The following is a 13,262-nucleotide window of genomic DNA, read 5'->3' as shown; positions in this document are numbered from 1 at the left end:
GTGACTTGAATTCTTTGGTGGGAGTAGGGGATATGGAGTAGGAAAAAAGAGGAGATCCTAAAAACCCAAATCTTCAACTAGTAGCCAGTCTTCTGAGATAGTATGTTGAGGATAATCTGGAATGAACCACTCTGATTCTTTGGACTATGCTCCTGTCTGGACTCGAACCTCTGTGCTACTCTGCTGAATTAGATCACTTGGGAAAAGTAAAAGCTCTTTTTCCTACTTGAAGCCTAATCCTTTCGTGGGTCACTAGCTTTCAACCTTTATTTTTTAGGTAGTAGAATTTATTGAGTTTTTGTTTCCTTCCCTCTAATGAAATGATGAATGAAACCCAAGATACAAAATATTTAAATAAAACTGTTGAAAATGGGAGGAAGCCTCCCCTTATAGTTCATACCCTATTCCTGGGCATTTTCGAACAATATGAAAATTCTTTAACTTAGACTTAAAACATGTTTCTTTGGCCCCTTAAACTCATCCTCTAATCATTTCTCTTAAGGTCTTACCTCTGGGAGCTAGGAAGTGGTAAGAAAATTCACGATTATTAAGGAAGGAAAGTTTGCCCTGCTGAAATCTAGATAAGTTTTAGACTAAGTACCCATTCTCATCTTGTCCATAGCTTGGAGGTAGTGTTCAGTCCTTATGAGTATTATTGTTAAAAACGTTTTAGGAACGGGGTGTAGCTCAGTGGTAGAGCATTTGTGTAGCTTGGGGTTCATTCCCTAGCACTGCCTCCCACTCAAAGGAAAAAAAAATTTTTCCAGGACATACAGCTCTCAGAAGACGAAAATGGTATACAAAAGAGGATCCAAAAATTGGATCCAAGGACAATATTGAACCAGGTGTGGTGTTGTATACCTGTAATCCCAGCTACTTGGGAAGCTTAAGCCAGAGGATCACAAGTTTGAGGCCAGTCTCAACAATATAGTGAAGTCCTATCTCAAAATATAAAGGATTGGGCTGGGTGTGGTGGCACACACCCGTAATGCCAGTGGCTCAGGAGGTTGAGGCAGGAGGATTGGAAGTTCAAAGCCAGCCTCAGAAACTTAGTGAGGCACTTTACAACTCAGCAAGACCCTGTCTCTAAATAACTCAGTGGTTGAGCATCCCTGGGTTCAATCCTCAGTACCAAAAATAAATAAATAATAAAGGGCTAGGGGTGTTGCTCAGTGGTAGAACACTTGAATTGCATGGGTGAGATCCTGGAGTTTAATCCACAGTACTGCCAAAAAAAAAAAAAAAACACAGTGTGTAGGAATATTAGGACTTCTCAGTCCATAAGCTCTTGTCACCAGATCCATAGTCTATTTTCATCTTTGGCTTAAGCCCTTTGGGCCTTCAAAAGCATTTCATTTTCACTGAAGATTACAGTATTTCGCTAGTACTTTAAACTTCTGAAAATGGACAAGAGACTAATTTCACAATTACCTTGTTTTTAAATTCTCTGAGAGGGGCGTTGGGGGGTATGTGGCTCTGTGGGTGGTAGAGCACTTTCCTAGAGTGCACTGAGGCCCAGAGTTCAATCCCGGCACCACATAGAAAACTTGTCATAAATTAAAAATACCCGTAGACTTATATTTATTAAGTTATGAAACACTATTAAAGATTTTATGAGCTGGGTGTGGTGGCACCTGCCTCTAATCCCAGCAGCTTAGGAGGCTGAGGCAGGAGGATCACGATTTCAAAGCCAGCCTGTGAGGTGCTAAGCAACTCAGTGAGACCCTGTCTCTAAATAAAATACAAAAAAGGGCTGGGGATGTGGCTCAGTGGTGGAGTGCGACTGAGTTCAATCCCTGGTCCTACCCCCACAAGAAAAAAAAAATTATAACAAGGTACGTTGAACCACATAAAGATGACGGTACTCAGCTACTCTTACAGAAAAAAAAATAGTATTTTAATAAGGTTGAAACTCTTAATAATTGGTTATTGCAGGTAATCTGAGTATTTTGAATTAGAACCTCATATAGGTTCTATTATCCTCACATATATTGTTTTTATTCCAGAATTTATAAGTTTTCCTCCTCGCTTCAGTTCCTTTTCCTTTCTGGTAATGGTGTATTTTTCTATTATCAGAGAAACCATATGTCAGAGTGTATGGTTCTTCATGGTATGCATGTCTATGGCAAATCCAACCATTAGGAGTGCTTCTCATATTGCAGGATATTTATATATGAATTGGATGGCCAATTTTATTCTTTGGTACAATTACTAAATTGGTGATATTGAATCATTTCTGTAGCATGGTAATTAGCATATTGTGGAACTAGAAATCTTTAGGGAATTGTGGACTTTTTAGAAAAATTTTTATGGTGTTATTTCTATGAAATAACAACAGAAATCATTTTCTTTATTAAATATAGCTGTATGTGTGACTTCTTAGTACTAGGTGTGCAGTTAGAAATAGTTGTAGGTAGACTTATGCTAATTATGTGTTACCTTTCACATTTTTTAAAAAATAATATTTAAAAGTAATTTTTCCATTTATAAAACATCTATGAAACAAAAATTGATCGTTCCTTTTCTTTTGTATGTTTTTTTGTTTTGTTTTTTGTTTTTTTCCTATTTTCAGTTACAGCAACCCCAGCAGACCCTTTTAACACAGGTTAGTTTGGCATTACTTTATTTCTTTTGATTATCTGAATAAAGAGTAGACTAATGTTTTATTTCTATTCTAGTTTTTATTTCAGAGTTTAAAGGTATTTGTTGTATTCACATAATAATTTAGCAGTATATTGCTAAATAAAGGTGAAAATTTGTTATTGTGTTTTGATTGCAAGCCCAGCTATTGTATAGCTTGAATAAATAAGAATTTTTATTTTAAGTTTAATACTGATTTTTTGCTTTTATATTTTCTTTATAGCTAAAGTTTTGGAAATTTTTGGATGTTTCATTTTTAACTTGACCTTAGTAGGTAAAGTCATCATGTTATCAGTTTGATTTTTGAGCAACATTAAAATGTTTTGGAACTTTTGGGCCTGATGGTATAGTTCTGGTAGAGTGCATGTTTTAGCATGTGTGAGGCCCTGGATTTAATTCATACGTAGCTCAAAAAATAAAAATAAAGTTTTGAATTTTTAATATGTACTGCTACCTTAGGGCTTGTTACAAACCACTTAGTTTCTGTCATAATTTTTTTTTCTTACAATCCTTTAAAAGGTGTTAAAAACATTCCTTGCTTATTAACTAAGGCATTGGGCTTTATTTGGCCAATGGACCATGGTTCACTGGTATTTTTGTACAGTAAATATTAAGCAGTTGTTAAAAATGAAACAGAAACCCCATGTTGGGGATTGAACCCAGGGCCTTGTACATGCTGTGTATCCCCTCTTACCACTGAGTTCCACACTCATCCCTAGAACTTAAGTATGAATGTAAAATTATATCTCAGATATGGGAGGTAGAGGAAAAAGTATGGTGCAATATGCATTGTATGTTTCCATTTACTTAGGAGGGAAGTGGAGGATATCATTTATCAGTGTGTGCATTATCTCCAAAAGGCCCTTGATGGTAAAAGGTGATGTGATTGCTTCATGCATAAGAAACTGGGTGGCTGAGGAACAAGGATAGGAGAGAAGCTTTTCACTGTGTAACTTCTTGTATCTTTTTAGTCTTTTTTAAAAGTAAAGGATTAAAAGTATTTTTTAAAAGAAAAATGCACTACATTTAAGAAATCAATTATATACTGTTCTTATTAAAGAACTAAAATCCAGTAATACCGATCTTACTTTCAATTCCCAACATGAGAATTTCAAAATTAAATAGAATAGCTGTAGAAGTTTCTTTCCTTACCATAACATCTCCCAGTGTGTGCCCATAAAGTATAACTATCTTAAGATGTTAAAGAAATTTTTTGAAGGTTTTTTCCCCCCACTATTGGGGATTGAACCTGGGGGTACTCTGCTACTGAGCTATTTTTATTTCTGAGGATTGAGCGCCTGAGTGCTTTACCCCTGACTTAAATTCCCCAGACCTTTTGTTATTTATTTATTTATTTTTAAACATCAAATTGTATACTTTATTTTTATGTGGTGCAGAGGATCAAACCCAGTGCCTCACACATGCCAGGCTAGTGCTCTGCCACCAGTCCCTTTTATTTTTATTTTTATTTTGAGACAGGGTCTCACTAAGTTGCTTTTGGCTTCCCTGGGTTGCTGAGGTTGGCTTGAACTTGTGATCTTCCTGCCTTAAGCTCTCAAATTGCTGGGATTATAGGCATGCACCACCATACCTTCCTTTTTATTTTAAAACAGGGATTTGATAGACTGTCCACAATAGTTGTGAACTTGTGATCTTCCTGCCTCAACTTCCCGAATACTGGTGCACCACCAGACATAGTGTTTTTTTTTTGTTGTTGTTGTTTTTTGAAGTGGTGTCTTTGCCATGTTGTCCAGTTTCATATAAAACTTATGGATACAAGTATTCCTCCTGTCTCAGCCTCCAAGTAGCTTGGACTACAGGAAGAAATTTATTTATTTTTGGTACTGGTGATTAAACCCAGGCACATAACCATTGAGCCACATTCCAAGCCCTTTTTGTTTTTTATTTTGAGACAGGGTCTCACTAAGTTGCTGAGGCTGGGCTCAAACTTGCCTAAGTTGATGAAATACTGAGTTCTTTGACTATATTTTGGAGTTTCCTAAACCTTTAGTGTGCTGATAAGGATTTTGATTTTTTTGTTTGTTTTTTGGAGGCGGGGTGCTGGAATTGAATCCAGGGGTACTTCACTACTAAGCTACATTTTCAGTTTTTTTATTTTGAAAAATGCTCTAAGTTGCTGAGGCTGGCCTCTTAACTTGTGATCCTCCTGCCTCAGCATCCCAAATAGTAAGGATTATACAGGCATCTGACATTACACCCAGCTTTTTTGTTTGTTTTTTTGGTGGTGGTACTGGTGCTTGAACACAGGTTCTTGCATAGACTAGGCAAGTTCTCTTGCACTGAGCTACATCCCCAGTCTTTTCTGGACTTTGAATTTCTAAGAGGGAGTTAAAATAGTGTTTTTACAACTCATTGAACGATGATTCTTTTGCCTTGGAGCAACCCTGAAAACACTCATTTGAGGAAAGTTATGGATGAAATAAGTTAAATAATTTTATAGATTTTCAGACTTAGTTCTCTCAAGGTGTACATACATGTATTTTATAACTTCATATAATTTTTAACATTTTGGGCTAAAATTGTCATTTTTAATTTCCAGGTAATTTCAAGTCATTATCTTAATATGATGTTGATTTTCTTCAATAGCCGGCTGTTGCACTGCCTACAAGCCTTAGCCTGTCTACTCCTCAGCCTGCAGCACAGATAACTGTATCTTATCCAACACCACGGTCCAGTCAGCAACAAACCCAACCTCAGAAACAACGTGTTTTCACAGGAGTGGTTACAAAGCTACACGATACATTTGGATTTGTGGATGAAGATGTATTCTTTCAGCTTAGGTAAACTTCATTAGGTGTTGAGATGACTTATTGAATTCTGTATAAAGTACTTGTGATAAAGATAAGCTAAAATTTTCTGTTTTAATCATTCAGTTTGTATTATGGTCCTATCTGTGATGTGTTTGGGTGGAAAAATGTGGTTAAGTATATGTTTTGATTATTGAACATCAACTAATTGTGAATTCTTTTTTTTTTTTTTAGTTGTAGATGGATACAATACCTCTATTTATTTATTTATTTTTTAATGTGGTACTGGGGATCAAACCCAGTGCCTCACACATGCTAGGCATGCTCTGTACCACTGAGCCACAACCCCGGCTCTAATTGTGAATTCTTTATAAATATTTTCTTAGAACTAGGTGGCATTTCTAACTCTTCATGGGCAGATTTTGAGATTGGGGGTTGATTAATTATGACTTTTAAATCCTAATATTCTGGTTTGACATATCTGATGATATAGACTAAGAATTTTTTTTTTTAATTGAAAAGTTAGTGAACAGGATCAAATGGTTGATGGACAAACATTCACAATAGTACTTTGGTTCCTTTATGGTAGTTGTAGGCAATATGAATTTTCTTAGATATATCAAGAATATTTCTAATGAACTTCCTTAGAATGGTCACATTTGGGACTCAGTTGCTGTAGAAGATTTTTGTATAAAAGGGATTCCCATTTTTTTGTCTTCTTTCCAAAACCTGAAGCAAATTTTACTTTTGGGCTCTAAAAGTTAGTGCCATAAGCAGAAGGACATAACTTAGGAGATTATGAGGTGGTAAATTATTTCTTGCACTTCAAAACTTCTATTTATATATAGAGGGTGAAACGTTCAGTTCTGAAATGAGTCTACAGATATATCTACTTTTGTAAGAGCTCTCCAGTCTTCCATTTCTGGTATAGTGTGTTTATTTATTTATTTATTTATTTTTAGTTATAGATGGACAAAATACCTTCTTTTATATTTATGTGGTGCTGAGGATCAAACCTGGTGCCTCAATTGTGCTAGGCAAATGCTCTACCACTGAGCTACAACCCAGCCATATAGTGTATTTTGTGTGTGTGAGAGAGAGTGTGTGTGTGTGTGTGTGTGTGTGTGTGTGGCTGGGGATTGAACCCAGGGCCTTTTGCATGTGAGGCAAGCACTCTACCAACTGAGCTATATCCCCAGCCCCTTAAAGTGTAGTTTTAAATGCTAAGTGTGTAAATTTGAGGGGAGGGGGGCGATGTCTTTTTTTTCCCCCCAAATATTTTTTAGCTGTTGATGGACCTTTATATTATTTATTTGTATGTGGTGTTGAGAATCTAACCCAGCGCCTCACACATACAAGGCAAGCACACTGCCACTGAGCCACGACCCCAGCCCCTTGGGGGTGCGATCTCTTAATTGTGTTTATTTTTTTCCCCCAGTGCCGTCAAAGGGAAAACTCCACAAGTGGGTGATAGAGTATTGGTTGAAGCTACTTATAATCCTAATATGCCTTTTAAATGGAATGCACAAAGAATTCAAACACTACCAAATCAGGTACATAAAATATTGAACTAATTATCATGGAAATTTGGTAATTGAGTCTTCCATTTGACAAAAAACATTTTATCTCTTTTGTTTTTATTAAGAATCAGTCCCAAACCCAACCTTTACTGAAGACTCCTCCTGCTGTACTTCAGCCAATTGCACCACAGACGGCATTTGGTGTTCAGGCTCAGCCCCAGCCTCAGTCACTACTGCAGGCACAGATTTCTGCGGCTTCTATTACACCACTACTGCAGACTCAGCCACAGCCTTTATTACAGCAGCCACAGCAAAAAGGTATTGCGTGCATGTATTCTTGTTTTTAATTTCAGACTAATGTGTGTTATGATTTATTTGTTCAAATATAAAGAACATGCTTTTAATTATAAAATAGGCAGGGACATCCAGGAGGTTGAAAAAGAAGGATGTTTTGAGCAAGTGAGTATATGACCAGACTGAGCAATATAGTGAGACCCTATCTCAAAATGTCTGACAGGGACTTTGAGGAAACTTGAAAGGAAGCTTAAATATCCTGAACAAAACATCCTGTAATTCTCTACTTATATGGAAGTAGTTTTGTTTTATTTCTTGTAGTGATAACAAATTCAGTGAATAGGAAATTCAAAGATATGTTTCTTGTGTACTTAAATATCAGAACTGTTATCCCTTGTGCCCCCTTTTGGTATCACATACCAACAATATTTTATTTATACATGTGAATCTTTTCTTTTTAATTAATTAATTTTTATTCATTTTATTGATTTATTTTGGTACCAGGTATCGAACCCAGGGGTGCTTAACAACTGAGACACATTATCAGCTCTCCCCCCCAATACATGGAGTATAACTTATTCTAATTAGGATTTTATTCTTGTGGTTGTACATGATGTGGAGTTACCCTTGTCTGGTAGGAAAGGAAAGTTATGTCTGAATAATTCTATTGTTTTTTTCTTTTCCCTCTCCCCTCCCTTCCCTTCATTCCCCTTTGTTTAATCCAATGAACATCTATTCTTCCCCTCCTATCCTTGCTTGTGGATTAGCATACACATATCAGAAAATTTAGCCTTTGGTTTTTTGGGACTGGCTTATTTCACTTAGCACTGATATTTTCCAGTTCCATTCATTTACTAGCAAATGCCATGATTTCATTCTTTATGGCTGAATAATATTTCACTGTGTATATATACCACATTTTCTTTATTCATTCATCTGTTAAAGGACACTTAGGTTAGTTCCATGGTTTAGTTATTGTGAGTTGAGCTGCTATAAAACATTGATGTGGCTGCATCATCTAGTATGCTGATTTTTAAGTTCTTTGGGTATAAATCAGGGAGTGGGATAACTGGATTAAATGGTGGTTCCATTTCATGTTTTCTGAGGAATCTCCATACTGCTTTCCATAATGGTTGCACCAATTTGAAATCCTCCTGTACATGTGAACTGGTGTTAGTAATTCTGTTATGTTATTGGGGATCAAACCCAGGGGTGCTCTACAACTGAGCTACATGCCCCAGCCCTTTTTATTTTATTTTTGGTAGTGGGGATTGAACCTAGGAACACTCTTCCACTGAGCTACATTCCTAGCACCCCTCTTTTTTTAATATTTTTTTAAAATAAGGGAATGTTTTTATACCTTGTTTTTATTTATTTGTTTTTATGTGGTGCTAAGAATTGAACCCAGTGCTTCACACATTCTAGGCAAGCACTCTACCACTGAGCTACAACCTCAGCCCCTTTCCAGCCCTTTTTATTTTTTGAGACAGTGTCTCACTAAGTTGCTTAGTGCCCTCACTAAATTGCTGAGGCTAAAAGCCTTGAACTTAACTATTCTGCCTCAGCCTTCCAAGTTTCTGGGATAGTAGGTGTAATGGTGGCTACATCCAACCCTTGTTTATTTTTTGAGACAGAGTCTTGCTAAGTTGTTCAGGTAAGTTGTTTGGGTTTGCCTCTAACAGTTTCAGCTTCACGACTTGCTGTATATACAATTGTGTGCCACTGTGCCTGGGATTATACAGTGTTTAAAATGGCAGTTAGCCTGCTGCATGCCGTGATACATACCTGGAACCCCAGCAATTTGGGATGCTGAGGCAGTAGGATCAAAAGTTGGAGGCCAGGGGCTGGGGTTTTGGCTTAGTGGTGGAGTGCTCGCCTAGCATGTGCAGGGTCTTGGGTTCAATCCTCCGTACCACATTAAGATAGAGGTATTGTGTCCAACTACAACTAAAAAATAAATATTAAAAAAAAAAAAAAAAGTTGGAAGCCAGCCTGGACCTGTTTCAAAACAAAAAATAGAAAAGATCTGGTGATGTAACTCAGTGGTAGAGTATCCCTAGGTTCAATCATTTTTATTTATTCATTTTTTAATAATTTTAGTTGTAAATGGACATAATAACTTTATTTTTTTATTTTTATAGATATATAATTTGGCATTTTCTCTTTCATTGTATGTTATTATACTAGAGCAAAGTGATAAAACGTATAACTCCATGGTATACCTATAGCAAAATGATAAAACCAGGTTACAGCATAATGGATTATTAATTTTAAATGAACACCTGATTGTTCACTACTCAGGTCAAAAAATACACATTGCATGCTGGGGATATAGCTCAATTGGTAGAGTGCTTGCCTAACAGGCGTGAGGCCTTGGGTTCAATCCCCAGCACTACCACCACCAACAACAAAAAACACATTGCTAATACTTGTGTATAGTGCTAGGGATCAAACCCAGCGCTGTGTTTCATAACTGGCAAGCACTCTACCAGTGAACTACATCCCTCAACACCCATCTGCCTCCTTTTTTCTCAAAATATATATCCTGAATACAATTTACTTTGTCTGCTTTTGAACTTAATATGAGATTCCACTTATATTCTAGCTTGTGTAAGGTTTTTTACACCATTATGTTAAAGTTTTTCCTTCTATTTATTTCATGTGGGTATAGTTTGTTCATTTTCATTGTGCATTTCCATTGTATGAATATTGTATAATTATCTGTTCTCCTTTAGTAATCATTTGGTAATTTCTTGTTTTGGTTTCTGTAAACATTCTCGTGTGTTCACAGACAATGTGTGTGACTTTTTCTAGGGTATGTATCTTTGAATGGAATTGTTGGGTGTGAGGAGTACATATATCTTCTTAGATAATACCAAACTCTGTCCAAACTACTTGTTTCCTCCAAGTATCTGACAGTTCTCTGATCTCTGATTTTTTTTCCTCATAGTTTTCTTAAAATATCTTATTTTACAATTGTGAATTGGGATTTGAGTACCTATTTGTTTGTTTTGATACTAGGTTTTCAAACCTGGATCTCACATACTTAGCACTCTACCACTGAGCTACAGTCCTTGCCCTAAGACAGGACCAGTTCTACAACAAAATGTATAAATTATGATAACTGTGAATGAACAATTTTATTCCCAATTGTTAGACTAATTTCATCTAATCTCATAATACTTTTGTACTTTCTTTAAATGTGTTAGTTTAATTTTATTTTTTTCTGTATTTTTTTTTGAAGCTGGCTTATTGCAGCCCCCTGTTCGTATAGTTTCACAACCACAACCAGCACGAAGATTAGATCCACCATCTAGATTTTCAGGAAGGAATGACAGAGGAGATCAAGTGCCTAATAGGAAAGAAGACCGAAGGTATGTTTTAAGAATATAATATAGATGGTGGTGGTGATTATTCAAAATGTGAATGCATTTAATGCCACTGAACTGTGCAGATAAAACTGGTTAATGTGATAAACTTCGTGTCACATACATATAACATTTTTTGGGGGGTGGGTATCAGGGATTGAACCCAGGGGTGCTTAATCACTGAACCACATCCAAAGCCCTTTTATTTTTTGCTTTGAGACAGGGTCTTAAGGCCTTGATAAATTGCCCAGCAACATAACATTTAAAAAATACATTTTTGAAGAGTTAAAAATGTCTTGTTTTTATAACCTATTACATTATTTCTTTAAAAAACTGCCATTATGCCAAAAATATTAGTAATAATTTTATATAAATTTACTTTAAGTCGTGAAAGGGAAAGAGAAAGACGTAGATCCAGAGAAAGATCACCTCAAAGGAAACGTTCCAGGGAGAGGTCTCCCAGAAGAGAGAGAGAAAGATCGCCTCGGAGAGTTCGGCGTGTTGTTCCACGTTACACAGTGCAGTTTTCAAAGTTTTCTTTAGATTGGTAAGTTCTTTTTTTCTCTTTCAGTTATTAACTTTGTAATTTTGTATAGATTAGTGTGGAATGTGTTATAATCAGGATATTTTACCTGGGAAAATCATTATGTGCTGACATTTAGTGCTCTTATAAGGATAGAAATGCAATTTGAAGTAGTAATTTATTTCTCTGCTAGAGTGTATTATTTATAGTACTCATAACTTTAAAGTTATCAACTATTCAAAAAGAAAACCTCTAAAGGAAATTCTGTTGTGATGAAATCATTGCTTAACATTAGAATTATTTAAGATCCACATTTATTGATGAAGATCCACATTATATGTGATGAAGCAATAACAAGTAAACCAATTGTTTCAAGCTTATTTGTGATAATATAGTATAAAGTATGAATTGGATCTGCGTATGTTCTGAGACCTATATAATATACATGTGTTTGTGTCCATAAATAAATTATTGAGCTTTTGGAATCAGAGGTTGGGGCAAGTTACCAAGAACTTCTCAGTTTTAGCTATAAAATCCATTAACTTGCAGAATTATTGTTTGGTTCAGTATCTAGAGCACCCAGAGTGTGGCAATTTTAGATTTTCCTTAATTGATAATAGTAGTGAGTTATGATGGCAACTAGGGTTACTAGATTTAACAGATGGAAAAAGCAAATGGACAGTAAAATAAGAAAATCTTTAAAAGCAGTGTCAGAACTGTTTGGCATAGGTGCAAATAATGTGTGTACTTGAATGACCTGAGAAGATATAATTTTTAATATTTATTATGTTGGCCTATCAAAAGTTGAAATTTCTGCATATTCAATTCTAGATCTGATAAACAGTGTGATTTAGTGTACTGAATACCAAGAAATTCTTAACTGGTGACTTTGCTTGTTTATATTACTTCATTGTTTATTTACTCTTAACTTTGGCCAGATTAGCAAGTACTCTTAATTTATACTAGTTTTGTTATTATCCTTTTTTACTATTAGGCTTAAAAAAATCTGTTGGTACCAAAACTACTTCATTCCCCAAGGTACTAAATAGAGGAGCTCTAATTTTTATGCATCTTTCCCAGTATTAAACACTATATAGGAAGAGTTGGTCAGATACATAATTGAGGCGGGCGCCATGGCTCACACCCATAAATCCTAGCAGGTTGGGAGGCTGAGGCAGGAGAATTGTGAGTTCAAAGCCAGCCTCAGCAACTTAGTGAGGCCCTGTCTATAAATAAAATATAAAAAAGGGCTGGGGATGCACCCTGCTATCAAAATAAATAAGGATATGAAATAGAACAGCTCCTACTAAGATCACTTTCACAGTTTCACTTTTACTGCTAACAATATCAATCGAACCCATTACAAATAAACATCATTTTAAAGTTTCCATGTCTCCTTAATCTGTAGTTGTGGAAATCAAATTTTTTATACTAATATACTTATGAGCACTTATTTGCAATTAATGCTTTATGTGGACTTATGTCTGTTTTATCATAGATTTTATTCCTATGGGGTAAAACTTCTAAAATTCTGGTACTGAGAAACTATTACGTATACTTTGTTCCTTAAAAATAAAACTCAAATATATTTTGCACACTTTTGATACAATCTTTATTTATTTTTTAGTTTTAGGTCGATACAATATCTTTATTTTATTTTTATGTGGTACTGAGGATCGAACCCAGTTCTTCATGCATGCTAGGCAAAGTACTCTACCTCTGAGCCACAACCCCAACCCCTTGACAGAAGCTTAACCAGATAAAGTATACTTATATCAGCAGCCACAATAGAAAATTATCACAAAGTAAAATAAAAATAAAATAAAATATTATTTTATTTTGTGATGCTGGGATTAAACCAGGGCTTTGTATATGCTAGGCAATTAGTCTGTTTCTAAGCTATATACCCAATGTATCTCTATTTTTTGTTTTTAGGTGTCTGATAAAGACATCTCTACATAGAGATTAGTTGTTTTTTTTTTTTTTTTTCCTCCTTCCTTTCTTCCTGTACTAGGGATTGAACCCAGGGGCACTTTACCTGTGAAGTATATCCCCTGACCTTTTTATTTTTATTTTGAGATGGGGGTCTCGTTAAGTTGCAGAATCTGTCCTTGAACTGCCCATCTTCCTGTCGCAGTCTCTTGAGTTG

General features: G+C 35.6%; 1 protein-coding gene and 1 non-coding gene across 3 annotated transcripts in view; one reads left to right on the top strand and one right to left on the bottom strand.

The window, feature by feature from the left end:
- The window catches only part of Ccar1 (cell division cycle and apoptosis regulator 1), a 53,489-nt gene that overhangs the window by 13,782 nt on the left and 26,445 nt on the right, over positions 1-13,262 (top strand). For both annotated transcript variants that reach the window (XM_027931240.2, XM_027931241.2), the window contains exons 5-10: positions 2,573-2,605; positions 5,248-5,441; positions 6,847-6,961; positions 7,054-7,246; positions 10,467-10,596; positions 10,976-11,137. In XM_027931240.2, the coding sequence (XP_027787041.1) occupies positions 2,573-2,605; positions 5,248-5,441; positions 6,847-6,961; positions 7,054-7,246; positions 10,467-10,596; positions 10,976-11,137 (827 nt within the window). The remainder of the gene's footprint in view (positions 1-2,572; positions 2,606-5,247; positions 5,442-6,846; positions 6,962-7,053; positions 7,247-10,466; positions 10,597-10,975; positions 11,138-13,262) is intronic.
- On the bottom strand, positions 6,532-6,608 carry Trnav-cac (transfer RNA valine (anticodon CAC)). Its single transcript has one exon. It is a non-coding gene; the product is annotated as a tRNA-Val (tRNA).

The sequence above is a fragment of the Marmota flaviventris genome, chromosome 4, assembly GCF_047511675.1.
Source record: "Marmota flaviventris isolate mMarFla1 chromosome 4, mMarFla1.hap1, whole genome shotgun sequence".
NCBI classification, from domain to species: Eukaryota; Metazoa; Chordata; class Mammalia; order Rodentia; family Sciuridae; genus Marmota; species Marmota flaviventris.
Note: the sequence above shows the minus strand (reverse complement) of the source record. Positions and strands in the feature narration are given on the sequence as shown.